This window comes from Leuciscus leuciscus (genome assembly GCF_965113295.1).
Source record: "Leuciscus leuciscus genome assembly, chromosome: 4".
Lineage (NCBI taxonomy): Eukaryota > Metazoa > Chordata > Actinopteri > Cypriniformes > Leuciscidae > Leuciscus > Leuciscus leuciscus.
Window position 1 is genome coordinate 35,465,637 of NC_138728.1, and position 26,728 is coordinate 35,492,364.

At 37.0% G+C, this 26,728-nt stretch overlaps 2 protein-coding genes across 2 annotated transcripts in view; both read left to right on the plus strand.

The window, feature by feature from the left end:
- LOC309497385 (piggyBac transposable element-derived protein 3-like) overlaps window positions 1–26,728 on the plus strand; it is a 168,989-nt gene that overhangs the window by 119,745 nt on the left and 22,516 nt on the right. The window lies entirely within an intron of this gene.
- On the plus strand, window positions 1,119–25,336 carry LOC309497372 (uncharacterized protein). Its single transcript, XM_082167620.1, has 3 exons — window positions 1,119–1,161; window positions 1,799–2,028; window positions 23,830–25,336. The coding sequence occupies exons 2-3, from the start codon at window positions 1,857–1,859 to the stop codon at window positions 25,008–25,010; spliced, it is 1,353 nt and encodes a 450-aa protein (XP_082023746.1). The 5' UTR covers window positions 1,119–1,161; window positions 1,799–1,856; the 3' UTR covers window positions 25,011–25,336.

The window sequence follows — 26,728 nt, forward strand, 5'->3', positions numbered from 1 at the left end:
TCACTCATTAAGACATTCACCTGCTGGTTGTTTAGTTTCGTGTTAGGACCCACACAGACCACAGGGTGAGCGCCCCCTGCTGGCCTCACTAACACCTCTTCCTGCAGCAAACTAGTTTTCCCAGGAGTCTCCCATACAGGTACTAACCAGGCTCAGCCCTGCTTAGCTTCAGTGGGCATCCGGTCTTGGGCTACAGGGTGATATGACTGATGGCTATTTGGTAAATATCTATGTATACATAAACAAGATGTTGCCTATCTTGATCCCATTATTATTTTTGATATTTGTTTTGTTTGCAAGCCATCTCAGTATTTTCTCTGTACTCTTTAAATCATTTTTTTTTATTATAATAACTGCCAGCTCTTCATAGGAATATTTTATCCATGGATTTTTTTTTTTTTTTTTAAATGATGAATGACTGTCAGCCATGCTTGTAATGGTGATCCACTTGAGTAACTATTCTCCATTTCTTTCCACATGGCAAATAAGTTGTTCTAAGAACTTTTCTTCAAACATCATGAGAACATTTATCAAGGACAAATAACACCACAAGGATGTTCCATGAATCTTGTTCTCAGACTGTGGTCTCACTCTGTATGCAACTGTTACTGTATGTACGCAGGAACCATTTTAAGTACTCCATTCAGACATACAAAATCAATGTAATATCCTATACATGCACTTTAACCAAATAAAGTTGAAATTAGATTTTATTTAATGCCCCAATATTGTGGAGATATTGAGATGGAATAAGATTAATATATCTAATTGAAATCACACATTTAATTTTGATCTACAAATCCCTAAATAGTTTGTGTGTGTATGTATATATATATATATATATATATATATATTTTTTTTTTTTACAATACTTGTATTGAGATTCTTGACCAAGACCAAAGACCAAGACTCTTGACTTTATTCTGAATATCATTCACGCTGGCTTATATTTTGGTAAGAATCTCTTGAAAAAAATATTAATGGTATTGATAGAATTTGGAATCTCTGAATCTTAAATTAATATTTGAATGTGTTTTATTGTATGTATATTTCTACAAGTTGTAGCGTGCAAACAGGACTTTTATTTTGGTGTGGTGATGAGATGTGATGTCATAAAGCTGCGCCGCACTCCTGCATCTGATGAGATTCCACTGCAGAAAGGTTTGTGTTTTTGACCATTTTAAGTGTTTAAATCAAAGGAACCCGTTTAAACAGTTTATATAACTGAGAAAGTAAAGAATTACTGGTTAATGTAACATTGTGTATGTAATAACACGGATGAACGTTGTTTTTATGAGTAAATCGCATTCATGCATGAGTAACTAAATGAGTCTCATTTTGCTCCCTTTATCGTGAATCAGTTTACAAATTTAGTTTGTATGATTTGTGTTCTTTTATTAATTTATGTTTAGTTTTTGTCGAATCAGGGGATTTAAGTCAAGTCACATTTATTTATATAGTGCTTTATACAATGCAGATTGTTTCAAAGTTAGTTTAAATCTAGAAGAATATAGCGTCGTAGTCCAGCTTAAGTATGTTCAGTGATGGTTCATTTTTGTTGTAAAAAGTTGTATTTTTATATAGCCGCGCTGGATATTCTCATATAATGGTGTAAATAGGCAGATTAATAATATTTTTGAATATTAAATGTCCCTAACTAAGCAAGCCAAAAGCAACAAAGGCCATTAACTCTCTCTTACCAGTTCTCTGAACTACTGAACTAGAGCTGATTGAGACACACACAGAGATTTACTGTGGATTTATTTTTCTTTCTGTTAATTATTCTCCTCTTAAACAGGACAAACACACAGAAGAACTGGTAAAGCACCTGACATCCACGTGACACTATTATAAAGATGGCGTTTATTAAAGAGGAGAGTGAAGACTTGAAGATTGAAGAAACATTCAGTGTGAAACTAGAAGAAGCTGAGGAACAAACAAAGATGGCGTTTATTAAAGAGGAGAACAAAGACATTAAGATTGAAGAAACATTCAGTCTGAAACATGAAGATACTGAGGAACAAACAGGTTGGTTTCATTCTCAAAGCTGAATTTAGTCATTTGATCCTTATTAAAATGTCCAGCTCTACAGAAATGAATTATTTTTTTGTAGAATATCAAATGAGTGTCCTAATTAAGGTGGTTTTATTTATTCGGGTCACATTATGTGGACGGACATGTTGAGATCACGTGACCAGACAAATGCTAATGTTGCCTTCCACCTGAGAAGATCCGACTTACATTTGTTATTACAACACGCATTAAACTAGGAAAAATAATACAGAAGAAGCCTTTTACAATTACTTGTGACATTAAACCCAAAATCAACTTCTAATTTGAAAACACTGAAAACCATAGGCCTATTATTTAATTTTACACCGGTATCAAACAAAAATCCTTATTTTGTATAAATCAGATACAATGGTTGGGGGTTATTTGGCAAAAAAAAAAGAACATTATTTGAAAATGATTTTTCCTTGAAACTAACTAGTAACGTATCTGCCATTGCCACTAGCCCTGGACAGGCTCAGACCACAGATCATGGTGGCCTATTTGAAACCCCAATACCAAGAAAGGTTACTCACTACAATATGGTATAAACACGTAACATTTATGTTGCTTTTGATATCAAGTTTTGCCGGTTAGCTTTGTCCTTGACAGGGTCCAAGAGGACCTATAATCTAAAACATGAATTTTCTGAAATTGTTTTGTTCAAAAGAAATAATGGTAAATTAAATACTAGGAAACTGATCTAAAATAGAAAGTATACAAATACGTTTTACTACAGAAAACTATGCCATGTGTATTTACTTGGGGTGTGATGAGATCTCGTGAATATTGCCATGACGGAGTGTGAGGGTGAAATAAGCGTAGAATATTCCACCGCTACACACATTCGCCTCAACTGTCGTTTTGCTGTTTTTATATTTAAAAAAGTAAAACACAAGCTCCATGATGCGCGCAAATTAGGTTAACATACAAAACCCTATAACTTCAGGTGCAAAATAAAACCGCAATTTCACAACAATTAGAGTCTGAGCGCTAAGTTTAATTATGGTTGCACTTGCACTTATTGTTTGCACTTAATAAGACCAAGAGAAAACTGTTTTAAACTTTTGTTATTTATACTTTTTTTATTTATTTTTTAATTTTTTTTAGTTAGGTTAGGAGGTCACACACAGCCTCAGTCAGGAGTTCTGGAAGCTCATAAATGTATTGTAAGGTCTGAAGAGACTCGTCTGAAATCATACTGGAGAAAATCCAGTATGATAATCCAGTTTGATAATTCATACTCATTCTGCAGAGACATGAAATGACATGCATTAGAAGATTATTTGTGAAAACATTTCTAAATGCACCTGTATACTATTTTTCCATTCCAGACCATGAATTTTGTCATTGAGGATTTCTGAAATATTGTGCAAAAATCTTACAAAAATCTCGTTCTAGTGAACCCAATCTCGTGTCTCGTATCGTGAGATAAGCATCTCACATAACTGGCATGCTGATTTGAAATGGACAGTATTGTTAAAGCATTTTTATTTCTGCTATTATTTTACACAGATTTACAAACTGTTGAGAGATCGAGAATGATAAATCGTGTTCTGCAATGAATGTGCACATGCAGTCATAAACACGGTCAGTCATTGGTACGATACGTCAGCTCTGGTTGCTGCTCCCGGTAGTCGTGTTGTGTGTTGGAGAGTGCGGACAGCCGCTCTGTGTTCAGGGTTTAATTTGTGACACGGTAGCACTTTTTTACCACTAGTTTCATATATTAGCTTTCTCGAGCACAACGTGCAGAAGCACATGGTTCTCTTAATTTCTTACACCAGCTACAAAAATGCCTGCTGTCTCTGCCTATTCCTTCTATCCACCCCCAGCGCCATTTATTCTTAAGTCCTTTATCAATTAGGATGTCTTCCCCAGGTCCCAATACCTCCCCTTACCCTAGATTTCTGCCCTAACCCTTGTTTTTGCGCGTTCTCGTGTAGGGTAGGGTGTCCCAATACTCTAAAGAGCAAGGGGGATTCTCCTTCTCCTGCTATTCTCCCCTTAAAATCAACCCTCAAAACATAGTGCGGTCTGATGCAGGCTTAAAACGAAGTGGAAGATGAAATTACCCAGGATACCTTGCGGATTCAGCAAGCCGGTAATTTTTTTTAAACAAGATGGCGGACACCGCTGGAAAGGAACAATTTAATTGTAATGATATTTTCGCAAATAAGCATGTTAAAATTTCTAAATATGTTGGAATATGTTAGTTTGATGCACATCCAATGGACTGTAAAGTTTTGAACACTAATGTTAGAAAATATTTCACGAAGCTATCTATCTGACGATGTTCATGATATCTGCCGAGTGCTTCGAGAGAGTCTGCCCATCAAATATAACGTTACATCTGATCTGGGTAGTTAATCTAATTTTATTTTCGATTTTGGCTTCCAAGGATTATAAAAAGAAGATGTGAGGTAAAACTATTAAAAACTAGCCGCGTTCGTCTAGTGCTTCATCTTTTTCTTCACAGCGCGCTGTCACTTCTCCCTAACGTTAAACCCAAACAGCACTAAACCCAATCAGTGATTGTTGTAAAATGCAGTGTCAGCTGATTCTAAATTGCGGGAGGTGTTTGATTGTAAAAAGAGCTATTATAAGCACAAATGCACAATGATCCGGGCAAGAGACGTACGTTGACCCTGTTCCCATGGCGGCGCGCGTTCGGAAACGGACTGCAACTAACTTAGACAAGCAAACTATACTTTGGGTTTCATGTGCGCGTCTAAACGATCAAATACAGACAAAAATATGGCTAAATGACCGGTTTGGAGATTCACTTTAACACAGTTTATGTCTTAAATGGGAGTTAGTTGTGGAATAGTTGGGAGAAAATGTGTATTATTAGATCTGCATTCGGTCTTAAAGTGGCAGCGTCTAATAAACCTGCTAATGATTACACCTTTAATGTGAATAAAACAACTAAAGGCAAAGAGAAAATTACTCCCAGCTCTTGAATTAATAACTTTAGCTTTAATGAGCATTAATCCATCTATAATTAACTATGCTGTGTTAATTTACATTTGATTACTTTATTAGATTTCTAGCATATTATTATGGATACTTATATCCTGATCATAACTGGGATAGTTATGTGCATGTATATAATTTGCATATAGTGGTGTCCCATTTCATAGGGAAAGATCTTCAACTCCACTTCCCCTCGTTGAGGGGACTTTACTTTCGAGGGCACTCAAAACCAAGTGGAAGTTTTAAGGGGGGAGAAATGGGACAGGGCCTTAGTCTCCATCCTGCTGACTTATTTGCTTTCTTCTCTCCAATTCCGCTCCGGCATCTATGCTTATTAAGACTTGGTTTCTGCTGGATCTCAACCACACTTTTTCCATGACCAGCCCCATTCTACTTCTGATTGCCTTGTAATGTTAGTTTGGTTAAGAGTGAAAGCTGTGTTCCTCTCATACCATTGGTGGGTGAACTCATGAACATGTTTTTTGTTTTTAAATGTAGGACTATCTGTTTTTTTCTGCAGCCAAATGCCTCTCACTGGAGATACGGCATGGTGCCGGAAAACTTTTAGCCATGTGCAATGTGAATGATTAGTTGTATTTTTTGTAGAAAAGGAATATTTTTCAGAGCATAAATACATAAACATGTTTCGCTTGATCCCCTCAAAGTCGCTATGGATTTTTCTCCTTAGCGTAAAGGTTGAGAGGTCCACCTATCACTGTTTTACATGTTCATAAAGTTAGTGGGGTAAATATAAAGGCTTTAATTTGTCTACAACCTACACTTACGTCACTGATAGTTATTATTTTGCTGGGATTGACCCTAATTTGTAGTAGGAGCTAATTTAGTTCCCCCAAAAGTTGTTCCCATTACCTAAATCGTTCCCAGTTCCTGAGCTGCGAACACCAAAAAACAGGTACTTCCGCCATTAGTTCTAGGAACTATGAAATGGTTCCTCTGGTGAGAAAGCCTCTAATGTTGGTGATTTGTCCTATAGAAGGAGGGAGGGGATTGGGTCTAAGGGACAGGTTGTATTAAGGCTGGCACAGAGAACTTTAGAGACATTGTTCTTTGTCAAGTCAAGTCAAGTTTATTTGTATAGCGCTTTTCACAATACAGATTGCATCAAAGCAGCTTCACAGTATTAAATTAAAATAATACAACAAAGTTTGTTTCAAGAGGAATTTATTGATTGATAAAATTAAATTAAATATCCCCAAAATATCCCCAACTGAGCAAGCCAAAGGCAACAGTGGCAAGGAACCGAAAAACTCCATCAAGTGACCTAATGGTGTCCTAAAACTCCATCAGGTGCCTTAATGGAGAAAAAAAAAACCTTGGGAGAACCCAGGCTCAGTCGGGGGCCAGTTCTCCTCTGGCATTGGATAGAGGCCGGATTGTAGTTTGAACTGTAGGATTATATGAATGCCTGGCTGAAGAGATGCGACTTTAATCTAGTTTTAAACTGGGAGAGCGAGTCTGAGCAACGAACAGTATCAGGAAGACTATTCCAGAGTTTTGGAGCCAAATGTGAAAATGCTCTCCCTCCTTTGGTGGTTCTGGATATCCTAGGTATGACCAAAAGCCTTGAATTTAGTGATCTCAAAGAGCGCGATGGATTATAGGGCGATAGAAGATCCGTTAAATAGACTGGAGCTAAGCCGTTTAGGGCTTTATAAGTCAGTAGCAATACCTTGTAATTAATACGGAACTTTATAGGTAACCAATGCAGTGATGATAAAATCGGTGTTATATGATCATATTTTCTTGATCTCGTAAGAACTCTAGCGGCGGCATTTTGGACTAACTGTAGCTTGTTTATTGAGGATGCAGGACAACCAGCTAATAAAGCATTACAGTAATCCAGTCTCGAGGTCATGAATGCATGAACTAACTTTTCTGCATCAGAAACTGATAGCATATTACGTAGCTTAGCAATGTTTCTAAGGTGGAAAAAGGCTGTTTTTGTAACATAAGAAATATGATTTTCAAAAGACAGGTTGCAATCGAGTATAACACCCAGGTCTTTTACTGTAGAGGATAAAGTAACAGGACATCCTATGATGTTAAAGTTGTATTGTGCGAGGTTTTGTGGGCGGTTTTTTGAACCGATAAGTATTACCTCTGTCTTGTCTGGATTTAATAAAAGAAAATTACGCGTCATCCAATCTTTTATATCTTTAACACACTCTGTCAATTTGGAAAATGTAGCGTTTTCATCCGGCCGTGATGAAATATATATTTGAGTGTCATCAGCATAACAATGGAAACTAATTCCATGTTTCCTTATAATATTTCCAAGTGGCATCATATATATTGAAAATAACAGGGGGCCTAATACAGATCCCTGCGGCACTCCATAGTTTACTGGAGTTATGATCGATTTTTCTCCATTTAAATAGACAAAATGGTAGCGGTCAGATAGGTATGATTTGAACCAGCTTAGTGCTTGTCCTTGAACACCAGTATAATTTTGTAGTCGATCTAAGAGTATTGTGTGATCTATAGTATCGAACGCAGCACTAAGATCAAGTAAAACTAGTATTGAGATACAGCCTTGGTCAGAAGCTAAAAGTAAATCATTTGTGATTTTAACGAGCGCAGTTTCAGTGCTATGATGCGGTCTGAATCCAGACTGAAACTTTTCATAGATATCATTTTGTTGCAAGAAAGAGCCCAGTTGAGCGGACACCACAATTTCTAATATTTTAGACATAAATGGAAGATTTGAAATGGGTCTATAATTTGCTAGATTATTATGATCTAATTGTGGTTTCTTAATGAGAGGTTTTATAACTGCCAGTTTAAATGTTCTTGGAACATGACCTAAAGATAAAGACGAGTTAATAATATTGAGGAGAGGCTCTTCCACTACAGATAACACTTCTTTCAGTAGTTTAGTTGGTATAGGATCTAATAAACATGTTGTTGTTTTAGATGAAGTGATAAGTTTATTTAACTCTTTTTGTTCTATAGTTGTAAAGCACTGTAATTGTTCTTTCGGGGTGATAATTGAAGCTGAATTATAAGGCGCGATTGAAGATTGAACGTTTACAATTGTGGTTCTGATGCTTTCTATTTTCTCAGTGAAGAAGTTCATGAAATCATTACTACTGAACTGTAACAGGATATTTTGTTCGGGTGACGTCTGTTTATTTGTTAGTCTAGCCACGGTGTTAAATAGAAACCTTGGATTGTTTTGGTTGTTTTCTATTAGTTTGCGGAGGTGCTCAGCCCTGGCAGCTTTTAGGGCCTTTTTATAACGTGACATACTGTCTTTCCACGCGATTCTAAAGACCTCTAAATTAGTTTGTTTCCATTTACGCTCTAAAATACGGGTTTCTCTCTTTAAAACATGCGTAGTATTGTTATACCATGGTGCTTTATTTTTCTCTCTGACCTTTTTTAATTTAATAGGTGCAACCACATCCAATGTTCTAGAGAGAATGGTGCTCATAGTGCTAGTTAGTTCTTCTAGTTCATCTGTTTGTTTGGGTTCAGGCAGCAGCTGAGACAGATTAGATAAGCAATTTGAGAAATTATCTATGGTGGATGGGAGGATTGTTCTGCCTGGTTGATAACGCGACGCCGCATGACATATTACAGCAGTACGTAATATGCAAGTTACCATGTAGTGATCAGTGACTTCATCACTTTGTGGAATGATTTCTATATCGGTTGGATCGGTTCCGTGTGATATAATTAAATCGAGTGTATGATTAAGACGATGTGTTGGTCCGGTGACGTTTTGCTTGACCCCAAATGAATTTAATAAATCTGTAAACGCAGCTCCTAACGCATCATTTGGATTATCTACGTGTATGTTAAAATCTCCAACAATTAATGCTTTATCGACATTGACTAATAGGTCTGAGAGAAAATCTGCAAACTCTTTTAGGAAATCAGCGTAAGGCCCTGGCGGTCTATATACGGTAGCCAAGGCTAGAGATAATAGGGATGTTTTTCTAACATCTAAGAGCGTAACATTTAGTACAAGTACTTCAAATGAAATAAACTTATAACCCGTTTTCTGAGTAACATTTAGAATATCTTTATAAATGGTTGCAACACCTCCGCCACGGCCAATCAGACGGGGCTCATGCTTATAACAGTATCCAGGAGGAGTAGACTCATTAATACCGAAATAATCATTTGGTTTAAGCCAGGTTTCAGTAAGGCAAAGTACATCGAAGCTATTATCTGTGACTATTTCATTTACAATAACTGCCTTAGGTGTGAGTGATCTAATGTTTAGAAGACCTAGCTTTAGAAATAGTTTTTGTTTACTAATAGCAACATTTTCTGTTTTAATAACAATTAGATTTTTCCTAGATCCTGCATTAGATTTATTATTTGATCTCACTAAACGAGGAATAGACACGGTTTCTATGCAATGTTCTACACTAGTATTTATATCAGTTGAATTGGTGCAGCAGAGACTATGATTTGGACTTTTGGTTACTAGTCAAAGGGTATTTAACATTTTGGAGATGTTATCTGACAGAAGATCCGCTCCGAGTCTGCTTGGGTGTAAGCCATCAGCACGGAAAAGCCTAGGACGCTCCCAAAACAGATTCCAATTATTTACAAAGAGCAGTTTCTGCTCATTGCACCATGACATTAACCATTCATTTAGCGCAAATAATCTGCTGAATTTTTCATGCCCTAGTCGGTACGTGGGAAGCGGTCCTGACACAATGATCGTTGTTTCAGGCGATGTGCTGCGTACCGTATCGATTAGATTCCTGAAGTCTTTCTTCAGAATCTCCGTCTGGCGCAGCCTGATGTCGTTCACTCCCGCGTGCAGGACCACAGTTCCGACGCGCTCGTCACCGTTCAGGATCTCGGGAACGCGAGCAGCGATTTCAGAAACACGAGCACCAGGGAAGCAGTGACTTTGCACCTTACTTGTACCTAACGTAGCGTGTACGTGCCGAACGATGGAATCGGCGATGATCACAGCATCGCGTTCTGTTTCGCGTAGAGGGGAGAAGCGGTTTTGTGTCGATAACTCGAAAACCGGGAGGGTCGGAGAAAGTCTTGGTCTAAACCTGACTCGCGTCTTCCGCTGCGGAACCACCCAGGCTTCGTGGTGGCGTGTTGGAGCCGGAGTGAACGAGACCATGGCTGATTGCGACCGATGCTGAGGAACGCACGGAGTAGACGCGGTCGGAGTCAGCGGGTTAGTAACGTTAAACACTGATTTGTGTGCGTCGGCGCGTGATGTTTCAAGAGCCAAACACCGGTCTCTCAGCTCGGCCTGTCTCAATAAAAGGTTGTGGATCTGTTTCTCAACAGCTTCCAGCTCAGACTGCAGTGCGTGAAGCTCAAATGTGTCCTCACCTGCACCAAGCGGTAGACTACTTACATCTGATATATTCGCCATTTTAACAGATGGACAGTGAGTTAGCAACGAAGCTACCAGTGATGCTATCAATATTAATACTAATTTATATTATAAGTTTGTTTGTAAATGAGTGTGGAGAAGACGCGTTCAGCCGTGATCCACGGACGTAACCTTTAAGAGTATGCAGCGTTGGATCACTAATAGGCTTGAGACGCGTCTGCTCAACAGTCCGCGTTGTAACTATGAGGTTTTTTAGTGGTAGGGGTGTAGAGTAGACGCACGATAGGCGAAAAAAAAGTGTTTGTTTATAAGTGAGTGTGGAGAAGACTCGTTCAGCCGTGATCCACGGACGTAACCTTTAAGAGTATGCAGCGTTGGATCACTAATAGGCTTGAGACGCGTCTGCTCAACAGTCCGCGTTGTAACAATGAGGTTTGAGCAGTAGTGCTTCTCAGTGAGGAAGAGTAGAAAATGTTCGTTGTAAGCGGGTTTAAAGAGAAAAATCAAGAATTATAAATCAAATCGATAGAGCTCCAAAAACAACAACGCATTCAGACGCAACGCATGATAATGACAGGACAAGACATTATTCACCGTGTTTGTTGAGTGTTTCTTATTCACCTGAGCTTTTATGAACTCAAAGGCGCGAGAGAAAATAAATAAATAAAAATAGCTGAGCGCAAGGGTGGCGCGTTAACAGGCTAGCGAATTACTAGCGTGTTATGCGTCAGGGTTGGGTAAGCTGTATTTAGTAGTAATATAAACAACTAGAAATTGTAGTAAATGATGGTTCAAAACAAGGAAATACGAGGCTAAGACGGAGCTTACAGCTCCGAAGCAAACACACTCACAGCAGGCAGCGAGAAAAATCAAGAATTATAAATCAAATCGATAGAGCTCCAAAAACAACAACGCATTCAGACGCGACGCATGATAATAACAGGACAAGACATTACTCACCGTGTTTGTTGAGTGATTCTTACTCACCTGAGCTTTTATGAACTCAAAGGCGCGAGCGCGCGAGAGACAAATAAATAAATAAAAATAGCTGAGCGCACGGGTGGCGCGTTAGCAGGCTAGCGAATTACTACCGTGTTGTGCTAGTAGCAACGGAAGCCAGCGATGTTGGGCAAGCCGTATTTAGTAGTAGTATAAACAACTAGAAATTGTAGTAAATTCTGGTTCAAAACAAGGAAATACGAGACTAAGACGGAGCTTACAGGACCGAAGCAAAAACACTCACGGCAGACCAACACTGTGGGGAGAGAAGGAAGAGAAGAATGGAATGAGTGTAGGTGAACATTGGCTGTGGGTAAGTGGTGCAGGAACCTGCCAGAAAGCCCTTGCGATTGGTGCTGCCTTTAAACCAAAAGCCCAAATTAACCACGTCTTCAAGATCAAAATCTGCCACCTGAAATGAATAAGTAAACAAAAAACAAAAAAAAACAAAAAAAAAGGCTAGACCTATTTGCTTTGCAGCCTTGTGAAAAACATGACATGTAGAACTCTTGGCACAATTGAATTGTGTTGTCCATTTGTTTACGGCTGCATTGTCCACAGAGAGGCCAACACGGTTGCACCATGAAATGTAACTGTCTTGTAATGTGGAATCAATCTTTTGGAAGATGTCAGATCTTGTTTTACTTGTGGTGCACATATCAAGGAACCAGTGGGAGAATCAATGAGTTGTGCCCATAAGAGGAGACATTTGTCTAACCCAGGGGTCTCCAACCCTGCTCCTGGAGAGCTACTGTCCTGCAGATTTAAGCCCCAACCCCAATAAAACACACCTGCACCAGCTAATCAAGCTGTTCCGGGTTACTTGATAATTACAGGCAGGTGTGTTGGAACTGAAGTCTGCAGGACAGTAGCTCTTCTGAAGCAGGGTTGGAGATCCCTATACTACTATATATCCCTAAAACTATAAATGTCCTTCGTTGACCAGTAATCCACCAAAGTCTTTGCATTTACCAATCCCATATAGATCAAAATGCCCATGTAGCACAAAAAGTCTTTCACAACAAGCGGTATCCACATTAATTTCTTACCCGACTCAACCCTCTCAACGCAGCATAGGCGTTTGTGTTTCTTATTATTGTGTCAATAACAGACGTGGTAAAAAATAACTGAAAAAGCTCAAGTGGTGAATACGCAGCATTTCTGATGAGCTCACTCGTTTTCATTCACTCCTCCTCATTCACTCCTTCAAGTGAACACTATTGGTGGACTAGTGGACTAACGTAAAGAATAGGCCTAACTTAGTGAATGAGGGTTTAGGGGGCGATTTCGGATTCAACCCATGTTCTCAAAGCAGTGAAAAAAAGAGGACACTGAAAACGCGCTGACAGACAGGACCGAGCAGGTCCTATTAAATTAATATTTAATATGAAGCAAAGTCTCAACTTTCAAATTTGGTCAGTCAAAGAAAATTAAACAATAAATAGGCCTACCGTTTTGTGGCTCTTTAATGTGTCGTGACAGATTGTCTATAGTGAAATAAGCTAGCTAGCTGCAGGCTAGTAATAGCCTACATTTCATCAACATTTAATCAGTGCAGGGAAACGTTTAGCAAGATATTCATATTAAATCATTGTCCATGCCCATTTTAGCAGACTTAATAACAGATGAGTCAGCAGCACCCCAGTCTCCCATAACTACCCCTCCCTGTCCCAGTGAAGAAGGTGAGCAACACTGTGTTAATGACTTAGCATCATTCCAGGGAGTCTGTGTGGGGTTCTATGTCTCTCTTGCTCTTTTTACCACAACAAAAAAAGAAAATGAAATATTTACAGGGTTCGTACGGTCATGAAAAACCTGGAAAAGTCATGGATTTTTAAAATGGCAATTTCCAGGCCTGGAAAAGTTTTGGAAAATGAATAAACTCATAAAGTTTTGGAAAAGTCATGGAAATTTGTTTTTCAAAATATCTGTGTACTTGAATTTGTTTAATTAATAAAATTGGGGAAACAAATTGCAATACTTTTTTCGTTTTACTGTGCGTTCACACCGGACGCGAATAGCGCGTCAAATTCGCGCCTGACGTGTCTAGAAATTTACGCGCGTCAGAGGTGAAATGACGCGTTTCCATTAACTAAAAGCGCTGAAACGGACATGAAAGGGGACCCATTTCTTTTGGCCCATCTAGTTTTAGTCGCTGTCCTCAGTGCCGCAGAAAAGCGCTGAAACGGACATGAAGGGGAACTCATTCAGCGCTTTTCTACGGCACTGAGGACAGCGACTAAGTAGCCACACCTGTGTGGCTCTTGTGTTGCTGTCATCAGCTCAGTGCTTCAAATTAAAATAAGCTGCTTTGCATTTTCATATAGCTTCGTATGTGCCTTTCCATTACAGATTTGAGCAAAACTTTTTTTTTCTTCTAAATATCGATAAATAACTATTGCAAAAGGATGGCGTTTCCATTAACCGACTAAAACTTTTTTTTTTTTTTTTTTGATCAGTCATTCCAAAAATCATGGCAACGGAGGACGTTAGTAGGTTTATATCTCACCCACCGCCCTACAAATTATTATTATTAATGTCTTATCCAAGTATTAATGTCAGGGAAAGACCCTTATGCGAACGGCACATAGGCTATATGCTAAGTTTCTTCATGTTTCTCCCTTGATTGTGGCATTTCTTTGAGAGTAGGCTATCCCTGTATTGTTTCTTTTATGAATTTAATAAGGAACCCTGGCTTTCATGTATTCTTTCTGTCCAAAAGGTCCGTGTTCTTTTGTGTCCACTCGTTTTTCCTTTAACCCCCAAATGAAAAACGAAAAATTAAGGGTTGTTGTAAGTAGGCTATTTTTAAAACGCAAAGTTGAATGCCAACATTTAAATTTGAACTGTAGGCTACACCAAATGCTGTGCGAAAAAGAAAAAAATATCGACAAATTTTCTTATTTTTGTTTATGACTTTTTGCCTCTTTGTTAAACATTTAAAATATATATGATTTTTTTTCTTTTAAAAAATTTATTTGGTCTTTTATTTTCCGTGTTCACATTTATGAGGAAAAAACAATGTTACGTGACCGTTCTCCATTACGGTAATGAGTCCTCTGAGAGCGGCACTAAAAGACTTTAAAACTTACACAGAGACCTCAAACAGAAAGCACAAAGCCTTCCTAAACGAATTTCGTTTTGTATTAATTGTATCTTGATTTTAAAATGTTTCATTAACCAATTGCTTAATAGCCTAAATAAAAAGTAAATAGCAGAAAATAGATAATCACGACACAGAGGCGCCGGAGTGAACTGGATCATCCATGAACCGAAACTCAGCGTAAAAGGTAGCCTACTCGCCTCACAGACCTAAACAAAACTGAAATAGGCCTATATCTATTATCTACAGAAATATCTACTTTTAAACAGAACAATTCAAAACAAAATAAAACGATGTAGCCTAATCCGTATGAAATGTGCATTTCTCTCCGGCGTGTTCACTACTAAGAAGATCGCGAGTCAGTCAACTTCGTCTTTGCAGTCGAAACAGAAAATACTTGTTTATTAATAAACAATTAAAATTGAGAGAGAGAGAGAATATAAGATTAGTTTGACTAATTTTGAGGACTTCTAATGATCTGTTAACAATCTCGTTTTTTTTTATTTATTTTTTTTATGGCGTTTATCGCATTTTGGAAAAGAGCTCTTCAAGCACATTTAGATTTTTCATCCGCTACTAACGTTACCCGCCCACAAGGAGTTAATTAACATGTATACACAGATGTTTTATGGAAAACTATGTCATGAATATTTACCTTTAAGTCTTGGAAAAGTCATGGAAATTTAATGGTAAAAATGTGTACGAACCCTGTATTTATTAATGACAGAAATCAAACCCAAATTATTTTCTCACATAATGACCATTATGACATAAATAAAAAATAAAATAAAAACAACCTCCTGTCTGTACTGGATGCAGTGAGAAAAAATGAGTAGCTTACCTCAACCTGCATACAAGTTACAGACAATATTAGAATAATCCAGTTTGATGCGTTCATTTAGACTGAATTTTGGTCGTTAAATGACATCTATAGATAGACTTTATTATTCCCATCATTCCAAACCTCAAAACCGATTGATTTAGTGATCACTTGATCTGTTTTGTAGCACTAGAGAGAGAGAGAGAGAGTTTATTTCGGTCAACTTCAAAAAAAATAAAGAAAAGCAATTTACAAACAAACATAGAAACAAGAATTAAACTACAATGTAAACAATATTTAAAAGAGAGAAGTTGATCGACCGAAAAGGTATCGGCTGAAGCTTATGCTTATTGCGCCGATCCTTTTTGCATAACATTTATTTTACACACAACACCAAGTCCCAAAGTCATCATGCATACAATTACTAAAAGAAAAAGAAACTAAATTCATTCAGTTTTGTATAATGTGATCTTTTAAAAAAAAAAAAAAAATTCTTGAAACTACTAATGGATTTACATATTTTCAACTCATCATCGAGACTATTCCACAGTTTGACCCCCTGGACAGACAGACATCTCTGTTTGACATTGGTTCTGATTTGAGGTTTGCTGAACATAAGTGTTCCTCTGAGCTCATAAGGAGTAGATTTCATCTGAAACAAGTTCTGGACACAGTCTGGAAATTTATTATTTATTATTTTATACATTATTTTGGCTATTTTAAATTCCACCAAGTCATTAAATTTTAATAGGTTGGAATTCATAAATAACTTGTTTGTTGGGTGATAGTAATCTGTTTTATTTATAATTCGTATTGCACGTTTTTGCAAAACAACAATTGGTTTTATTATTGTTTTGTATGTATTTCCCCAGATCTCTACACAATAAGTCATGTATGGCACTATTAGAGACTGGTACAATATGTTTAGGGCCTTTGAATCAAGAATGTGTTTTGTTTTAGACAGGATAAGCCAATGTTTTAGACATTTTTGACTTTATATAGGTTATGTGAGATTTCCAGCTGATCTTGCGGTCAATGATGATACCTAAGAATTTAATTTAATTTACCAATTCTAATTCAAATTTATCAATCCTTATCTGGACTTTTGTATTTATTTGTTTATTACTAAATAAAATAAATTTAGTTTTATCTATATTTAGTGACAGTTTATTAACATCAAACCATTTTTTTAATGTTTTCATTTCTGCTTCCACTATGTCCAGAAGCTGTCCCAAATTCTGATTGGAACAAAATAAAGTTGTATCATCAGCAAATAAAACACAATTTAATTGAGTAGACGCATTACAAATGTCATTGATATATAATAAAAATAACTTTGGTCCAAGGACTGATCCTTGTGGAACCCCACATGTGACCCTCTGGAGCTGTGACCTGTCATTATTAAACTTCACAAACTGAAGTCTATTCCTGAGATAGTCACTAATCCATCTTTGTGCAACACCCCTGATACCATATATTTCAAGTTTTTTTAATAATATTTTATGATCAATGGTATCAAATGCTTTTTTTAAGTCTATAAAAATTCCAACTGAGTAATTTTTATTTTCTATTGCAGAAGTCAGTTTTTCAACCAGCTCTATTACAGCCATTTCCGTGGATCGATTTGCTCGGAAGCCATATTGATGATCGTTTATTAATTTATATTTTTCAATGAAACTGTCTAATCTTGTTTCAAATAGTTTTTCTAATATTTTTGAAAATTGTGGAAGGAGGGAAATTGGTCTGTAATTTGAGAATAAATGGCTGTCACCATTTTTGTAGATGGGGATGACTTTAGCTATTTTCATGTTGTCCGGAAAAACACCAGTTTGGAGAGATAAATTGAAAACAAAAGTTAATGGTTTAACAACAAATGTCATAACATCCTTAACTAGTGCCATGTCTATATCATTAAAATCTGTTGATTTTTTATTTTTAAATGTATTTATTATATTTATTATTTCATTTTCATCTACTGACTTTAGAAATATTGAGTTTGTATTAGATTTAATTATGTCAACATCCACACCTACTTTTAATTCTGGTTGCACAATATTATTTGCTAAATTGGCACCTACATTTACAAAATAATTATTGAATTCATTAGCAATATTGATTGGTTTAGTTAGGGGTGTGCGATTTGACGATTTTTTATCGTGGACGATTAAAATGTCTCCACGATCTGCTTTTGAAGAAATATCGTTGTATCGCGCATTCTCAGTTGCTGTTCTGGCGCCTCTGTCCCGACATACTGAACAAGGCGACGTATATTCAGATCAAATGTTAACGCAGCGGAACGGGACACTACAGTTCACAAAAGTTCATAATTTGCATGTGCTTTAATGCCTTGTCGGTTAAACATTTAATTCGCGTGCTGATGCGCTGTTCTAACGTGTGCGTTTCTCAGCGCGTACATGCGAAGCTCACATGCACTAAAAGCCTGTCTACCAGCGCCTGAATACTGGTCTAAGTTATCTTTCGAGTCTTATTGTGCTAATACTGTCAAATACACACAAGGTTTACATAAAAAAGTCGGTGATGTCTAAAGTGAAAGCAAACTTGAGAAAATTGAGAGAAAATCTGCTTGTCAAATGCGTGGATAAAAGACGCGTCGAGTGCAGCTCTTAAAGAGACAGTAGTAATAGTAAACACGCTGCCGTTTGTCCTTAAAGGGATAGTTCACCCAAAAATAAAAATTATCTCATTATTTACGCACTATAATGTTGTTCCAAGCCTGTATTAATTTCCTTCTAATATTGTTCTAATATTAATATTTTGAAGAATGTGGCTATACAAACAGTAGCTGGTCCCCATTGACTTCCATAGGAGAAAAATATACTATGGAAGTCACATTCTTCCAAATAACTTTTATTTTCAACAGAAGAAAGAAACTTATTCGAGTTTAAAACAACTTGAGAGAGTAAATTATGACAATTTGAATTTTTAGGAGAACCATCCCTTTATTGTTAAAACAACAAAATGCAAAGAGAAAATCACTCACTGCTCTTGACTGATAACTTTAATAGTAGCTTTAAGTAGCATTTATAATTTATACAGTGAAGTCTATGTTTTGTTTTATTTTCATATTTGTTCATTTAATTACTTTTGTCAATGCTACTGTTAAATACACCTGTAGCTGAAAACAAAGCACTGTTTATTTAATTTGTATATTAAGTTGTGTGTGTAATGTGTATCTTTGATCTTAATATTTATATACTTAATAATAATATACAAAGAAAATAATGACAAATATTTTTTTATCTTCGCCCGTCTGCCATTCTTTTTTATTTTATATTTTGTTACCTAAGGCTTTGTTTTTTAAAATATGGACATTAGTTTGGCTGTAATGCTCAGTCACAAAATAGTAAAACCAACATAAAAAAGAATCGTGATAAAATCGTTAATCGTGATTTTCCTGAAAAAAATCGTGATATGATATTTTTACCATATCGCCCACCCCTAGGTTTAGTTATAGTTTTCAATTGGTTTGTGAAGTACTTTGGATATTCACTTTTCTTAGTGTTTCCTTTAATTGCACTATTTAATACCTTCCAAGTCTCTTTAATGTTGCTTCTGTGTTGCTCTAGTAGATTATTATAATAGGCCTTTTTAGTTTTTCTTAATATATTTACTAGCTTATTTTTATATAGTTTATATTTGAGTTCGGCTTCCTTTGTTCTCTTTTCTAAAAAGAGTTTATATAGGAGATTTTTCTTATTACATGAATTTTGAAGTCCTTTGGTGATCCAGGGTTTGGCTTCATACTTTGACTGTTTTTGCATTCTCATAGGACAATGTTTGTTGAATAAGTGAGTAAAAGTAGACAAGAATTTATTATAAGATTCATTTGGATCATTAATTGAATAGACTTCATTCCAAGTCTGTATACTTAATTCTTGTTTAAAGGCTCTAACGGATACTGCGGTTTTGAGTCGTTTTAAACTATATACTCCTTGTTCCTTTGTATTTTGATTCTGAAAAAAAAGTTGCAGTGTACTAAAGACAGGAAGATGATCACTTATATCGTTTATAAGGAGACCACTTTCTATTCTACTGTCAACTGCATTTGTAAAGATATTGTTGATTAAAGTAGAACTATTTGCTGTGATTCTTGATGGTTTTGTAATAGTGGGAAAAAGACCTAAACTAAACATAGTATCCATAAAATCTCTGTGCTTTTGTAATTTGTATACATTCAATAGGTCAATGTTAAAGTCTCCACAAACAAAAGTTACCTTTGACATGTCAAACATTTCCACAATTCTGCTGTTAAATGCATCAATACATGACCCTGGAGTCCTATATATACAACTTACCAGGATGGTTTGCGATTTTTTTTTTAACCATTATTTCAACTGTAACACATTCCATCATATCTATTTTGATTGTCATATTTTTTACTAATTTACAGTTAAACCCACTACATACATATAAAGCTACACCACCTCCTTTTTTATTAATTCTATTCACATTAAATAATTCATACCCATCGAGTTTGATGTCACATTCTCTTTTCACATTTAGCCAAGTCTCTGATAAGGCAATAATGTGAAAATTAGGAAATTGTCTTAAGTAGTCCTTAATTTCTTCAAAGTTAGTATACAGCCTTCGACTGTTGAAGTGTATTATTGATAAAGCATTATTCATTCTTACACTGGATTTGAATTGTTCGTTCGTATAATACTCGCAGTGGCAATTGTTTGTATAGAAGTGGTTCTCTGGATCTATTTTATTCTCCATATCATAATTTTTGTGATCAGTAAACTCAAAGCATTTCATGTTCATGCTGCATATCTCATTCATCGCAGCGCTGTCGGATGATTCGAATTGATCGTGTTCCGCGTCATCTCTTTCCTCTGTAGTACGAGTGGAGTTTTTTAACAGTTCGGTCATGTTTAGTAGTCTTTATTGTCACGTTCATCAATTGATCACCGAACAGTTTCATGTGATGCACCGTTTTGGATTTTAATTCCTGTATGGATCCAAGTCCTGCAGTTCTTTTATCCATATGACTTCTGCGGATTCTGAAGGGCCAATTTGGCGAATCATAACTTTACAATTTCTAGTCCAGGTTGCATGTATTTTGTTTTGTCGTCGGAGAATACGCGCTTGTCGTGCTATATCAGCATTCTTTTTAGTCAAATGTTCATTTATGTACACTCCGGTTCCAGACAATTTTTTAGCATCCTTGAGCAATCCCACTTTGCTTTTCCGATTAATGAAGCGAACTATGATATTCGCCTTCCCATTTTCCCTTTTAGGAAAAGTATGACAAGCAGCGATGTCATTGCTTTTAATCGGCATGTTGAGATTATTGAAAAACTGTATTACTTGTTGTTCTAGTGTTTGTTGTTCGTGAGCCGGTGCATCCTCACCTTTGTCAATGCTCGACGCCGCTCTGGCATACGTTTGATGGCGCGTCTCCAATCCAGTTATTATTATATCATCCATACGGGTGTATTGTTCCAAGTCATCAACTTTCCTTTCCAGGTTCATGATCCGTTCGTCCTTTTCTTTAATTATTGTTTTGAGGAGTTTCACTTCGTCCATTAGCTCCATGAGTTTTGTTTGTTGTTTTGAGACTTTGCTCAATTCCTCCGACATAAAGCTCAATGATTTCTTAATTTCCTCCATTTCTTCGACTTTCATTTTTGGCGGCATTTTCTTTTCGTTTAGTTTGTATAGCTTTGATTCATTTATTTAAGAATCTTTCAAGTTAATATTCAAGAGGTTGAGCAGCGTCTAGCTGACATGCTGCGTGTTGCGTGCTGCGTCACATCCGAGTACCGGTCCACTCGGATCAAGCTGGGGCTACTCGGGGCTAAATCGCTGCACTATAATAATCCTGATGTGGAAATTCCGTTTTACACGTCAACTTTTTGTTGTTGGCATATACAGTGGGTACGGAAAGTATTCAGATAAATGTTTCACTCTGTTATATTGCAGCCATTTGCTAAAATCATTTAAGTTCTTTTTTTTTTTTCTCATTATTGTACACACAGCACCCCATATTGACAGAAAAACACAGAATTGTTGACATTTTTGCACATTTATTAAAAAAGAAAAACTGAAATATCACATGGTCCTAAGTATTCAGACCCTTTGCTGTAACACTCATATATTTAAAGGACAAGTTCGGTATTTTACACTTAAAGCCATGTTTACAGATCGTTTCTGATGAAATAGAACGGTTAAGATTAAAATTTGGACACATGCTGCTGTCCTGAGAATTTTAGGTTTCTTTCACTTCTCCCCCCCACCTCCAGAATGGCTGCATAGGTGCACTGGAACAATATTTCCTAAAAAGCATTAAACTTTCGTTTACAAAGACGTGAAACTCACCGAATGGTCAGGGGTGCTCACTGATATGCTCACACAAAAATCGCTGCAAAATATGCTTTCCAACAGGTTTTATCGTAGTTTTTGTCAAACACACACACAAAAAAAAACTTGAACAAAAACTACGATAGTTTTATCATAGGCAGCCATTCTGTAGGTGGGTGCAATGTGCAGTGTTCAAATGCAAAGACAGCACGTCACAAATAGAAGCCGTTTTCCCTGTGGTATTTAGTAATATATTTGAATATTGGAAAATAAATTAATTAGCCTATCTTAATTGTCCACAATGTTCCTATGTTTTTATCTTTTTTTTTATATAATTTTTACTGTGTTCTAGGGGTTTCTTAATTTTAGACTAGTTGACCAGCACACATTATATGCAATGCAATTATATAATGCATGTGTGTCGTCGTCCAAACCGCCCAGCAAATTTTTTTTGCAAGGTTGGCAGGCATGCAAGTGATAAAGAAGTGTCCTAATTAGTGCTGTCAAACGATTAAAATATTTAATCGCGATTAATCACATTAATGTCATAGTTAACTCGCGATTAATCGCACATTTTTATCTATTGTAAATGTCTCTTGATTTCTTTTTGTCCCATTATTTTTTTTCTCATTTTAATGCTCTTATCCCTATGAAAAAGTGGATCGGCTTGCTTTGTGCAAATGTTTACTGTATACTGTAGTGTTCAATTTCACACTAACATTCTCACTTGGCGCAAATAATCTCACACACAATGTAACACTGTCCATCAATAAAAGGGTGAAAGAAATACTGTCAAGGTCCTGATATTGACGAGGGGGCGGAGAATTCGCATCAGCTGTGTGTGTGCTTGGCCATCAAGTGGTGTTTCAGACTGGACGTGCTGCGATGATAGCTCAGTTCACAACGACAAAACACACAGATCACTTTGGTCTAGTCAATTGAACCGTTTGGCAACTTTTTAAAAGTCAACTTTCCATTCAGAATCTTTTTGGCATCCATTTTGGCGTCTCGCGCTCATCATTCATCCACTCAAAACGTAACGTTAAAGGGGGTCGCACAGTGGACGAGAAGCGAAGCGCAGCGCCTCGTATTTAAAATTCGAACACATTATTCTCTGAGTGTACACCAAACCAGCGGCGCCATTCAGCGTTTTTATTGCTGGCCATGAACTGAGAAAGTGCGCATCCGATGTGCGATACAAGTTGTCCTAGACGCAGCTTCTCGTCCACTCTTTGGCCGGCTCGCAAGCCCAAACAAGTGTGTGCGGACTTTCCTGTTGTTTCCGGTCTAGCTAGATCCGGTGGTGTTGTAGTTTTACTAACGTTACTAGTTGTTGCAAAAGCATGTGAAAAAAAACCTACAAAGTTTGCTAGGCGTTAATCGCGCGATAAAAAAATTTACGCCGTTAAAATGGGTTTGCGTTAATGCCATTAATAACGCGTTTAACTGACAGCCCTAGTCCTAATACAAGTTCTAGAGGCTTCAGTTGACCTTCGCTGACGTTATATTGATGAGAAAGAGAACCAGGTTAATACAGGTCTTTGATGATTGAGGGGACAAAATTCCCAAAAGCTCATTTGATCTTGTAATCCGTGATCATCTTAGGAGGTGAGTGAGTGAATAAGAAGTTATACTTTCAGAAGGAAAGTTAGTGATCCTTTGTCTTCTAGTGGGTGTTTTGCATAAATTAGATTAGTTGAGGGAAGAACTTTCAAGATTCTTATAATAGTAATAAATAACAGTTATCAAGATATAATGTAAATGTACAGAAAATTACAATTGCAGCTCATAGATGCTAAACATGCTTTACATGTGATATTTTAATCATTTCAAAAGACTGTGAATTAATCCATAAGCAAAAACAATACAAAAGGGAAATCTAGAGATGGGGAACTTGGATACGTTTATCCATTTCTCTAGTGTAGAAATTGTTTTTGCTGCTGTGGTAACCAGTAAACAGTTTGGGGTTTATAGAATTGAAGTCTAACTCGTAGTTTGCTTGTTGGGTGAGGGGTATTGTGGATTATTTATCAAATATTGTAAATAATTGTGTGTCTAATCTGTCTCAGTCACTACACATTTAACACATTTTTCAAGTGGGTATAACATCTAGTTAAATGTTGGTTTTAATGTTTTACATGGATAAATGGTTTAATGTCTGTTGCTTTGTGCCATTAAACTGGGGTTAACTTTTATTTGTCTTGTTTGCCTTAGACCTGATGGCGCTGAAAGAGGAGAATCAAGTACTGAATGAAATGGAAGAGAAAGATCAATATGAAAAGACTTCATCACAAGAAAAAGCTCAAAAGACAGAAACTGAAAGTTATTTCATCTGCCAACACTGTGGAGACAGATTCACTCGAAAAGCAAGCCTTAACAGGCACGTAAGCATTCACAATAAAGAGAAGGGTTACACCTGCTATCATTGTGAAAAGAGTTTTGATCAACTTCATGACCTTAAAGTCCACATGGAAGATCACAAGGGAAATAAGCCATGCATCTGCCCACAGTGTGGAATGAGATTCAGACAAAAAGGAATCCTTAATAACCACATGCGGATTCACAATAAAGGGCAGCATTACCCCTGCCAACAGTGTGGAAAGAGTTTCAGTCAGCATAAAAACCTTGAAGTCCACATGGAAGTTCACATGGTAAAGAAGCCATTCGCCTGCCAACAGTGTGGAAAGCGATTCAACCGAAAAGGAAACCTTAATAACCACATGAGCATTCACACCAAAGAGAAGCCTTACACCTGCAAACAACGTGGAAAGAGTTTTGATCGACATGGAAACCTCAAAGTCCACATGAGATCTCACTCTGGAGAGAAACCCTACACATGCCCTCAGTGTGGAAAGAGTTTCAGTCAACATGGAAGCCTTGAAGTCCACATGAAAGTTCACACTGCAGAGAGCCCTTACACCTGCAAACAATGTGGAAAGAGTTTTGATCAACATGGACACCTTAAAGTCCACATGAGATGTCATACTGGAGAGAAACCCTACAAATGCTCTCAGTGTGGAAAGTGTTTCAGTCAACATGGGAGCCTTGAAGTCCACATGAGAGTTCACACTGGAGAGAAGCCTTTCACTTGCAAACAGTGTGGAAAGAGTTTCAACCTAAAAGGAAATCTTAACATCCACATGGTAGTTCACACTGGAGAGAGCCCTTACACCTGCGATGAGTGTGGAATAAGTTTTACTATGAAAGGAAACTTTAAAAGGCACATGGTGATTCACACTGGAGAGAAGCCTTTCACCTGCCAACAGTGTGGACAAAGTTTCAACCGAAAAGGAAACTTTAACATGCACTTGAGAACTCACACTGGAGAAAGCCGTTCTAGCCGTTTTTCTTTATGTAATCGTGCTCTATCTCCACAAAATGCAGAAAATGTCTAGTTTAGTTTTCTTCCAGCTACGTTTTATTTTTCTGGCTGCTCTCTTAAGGGCCCGAGTGTGCTCATCGTACCACGGTGTTTTCTTTAATCTTCTCAAAGTGCAATGGAGTAACTGTGTCTAAAGTGCTGGAAAAGAGAGAGTCAAAAGTTTCTGTCACTATCAAGTTCTTGTAAGCTATCTGGGAGGCTGAGGACATGAAACTGATCTGGAATATAACTAATAAACCAATCTTTAATGGCAGAAGTGATCGTTCTAACATTTGTAATGCGGAGTAAATAAACCTTGTAACCTTGGGTAAATAAAGTATACACAAGACTAGATAATGATCTGAGATGTCATCGCTCTGCTGCAGAATTTCAACGGCATCAACCTTGATTCCATGTGATAATATTAGATCTAGAGTATGATTGACATTGAGTGGTTCCTGACACATGTTGTCTAACTCCAATAGAGTTAAGAATGTCTTTAAATGCCAAACCCAATGCATTTTTTTTTCGTTATCTACATGTATATTAAAATCACCAACAATTAGGACTTTATCTGTAGCCAATACTAACTCTGATAGAAAGTCAGGAAATTCTTTGATAAAGTCTGTTTGGTTCCCTGTATACAGTAGCTAGCACAAATGTCAAGCGGGATTTATCATTTACACTAGATAGTGTTACATTGAGCAAGAAATTATCTGAAGATTGCAGCAACACCTCCCCCTTTTCCTTTCATACGTGGATCGTTTTTATAACAGTAATATTGGGGGGTGGACTCATTTAAAGTAATGTAATCGTTTGGTTTTAGCCAGGTTTCTGTCAAACACAGCACATCTAGGTTATAGTCAGTAATCATATCATTAACAATAAGTGCTTTTGAAGTAAGGGATCGAATATTCAGCAACCCAAGCTTTATCATTTGCTCATCTGTATTATATTGTTTTTTTGTTTGTTGAACTTCAATCAAATTTTTACCCTTAAATGGGTTTGGGAGTTTTTTTGTATTTCCTAGCTCGGGGAACAGAGACAGTCTCTATATGATAATATCTAGGTGAAAGAGGCTCTATGTGATGGGATTTATCTGACCTTGGTGACGTGAGACAGCTAGCAGACGGTTGGTTTAGCCAGTCTGTCCGCTTCCTGACCTGGGTCCCAGAATCAGATAGTCAAGGATCAAGCAGCACCATCCCAGGAGGTTATTTGACACAACATAACACAGAAAATCTTTAACTTTTAGGTGGCAAAATATATATTTTTTTGTAATTCTGTGAATTACACTGCGCAAACCTACCCAATACTTCCCACCGGATGAAGAAGGGTTGGCTCTCCACAGAACATATTTTTTTTTTTTTTTTTTTTTTTTTTTTCTCGCATTTATGAGGAAATGACAATGTTACGGACGTGACAGTTCTCGGTTACCTCAGAGAAAAGAGACCTCAAAGAGAAAGCACAAAGCCTTTCTTTAAAGTTGATTTCGTTTTGTATTAATTGTATCTTAATTGTAATCAATGTTTCATCAACCAATTGCCTGGATTTAATAAATGAGAAGTAAATATAGCAGACAATAGATAATCACGACACAGAGGCGCCGGCGCGTGAACGGTCTCATAAATAAACCGAAACTCAGCGTATAAGCTACTTGCCTCACATACCCGAGAAATACATCTATAGAAAGCTTGAAATGTATGGCAAGCCGTTTTAACTTTTATTCATTTCCGGGATATGAATCCTTGA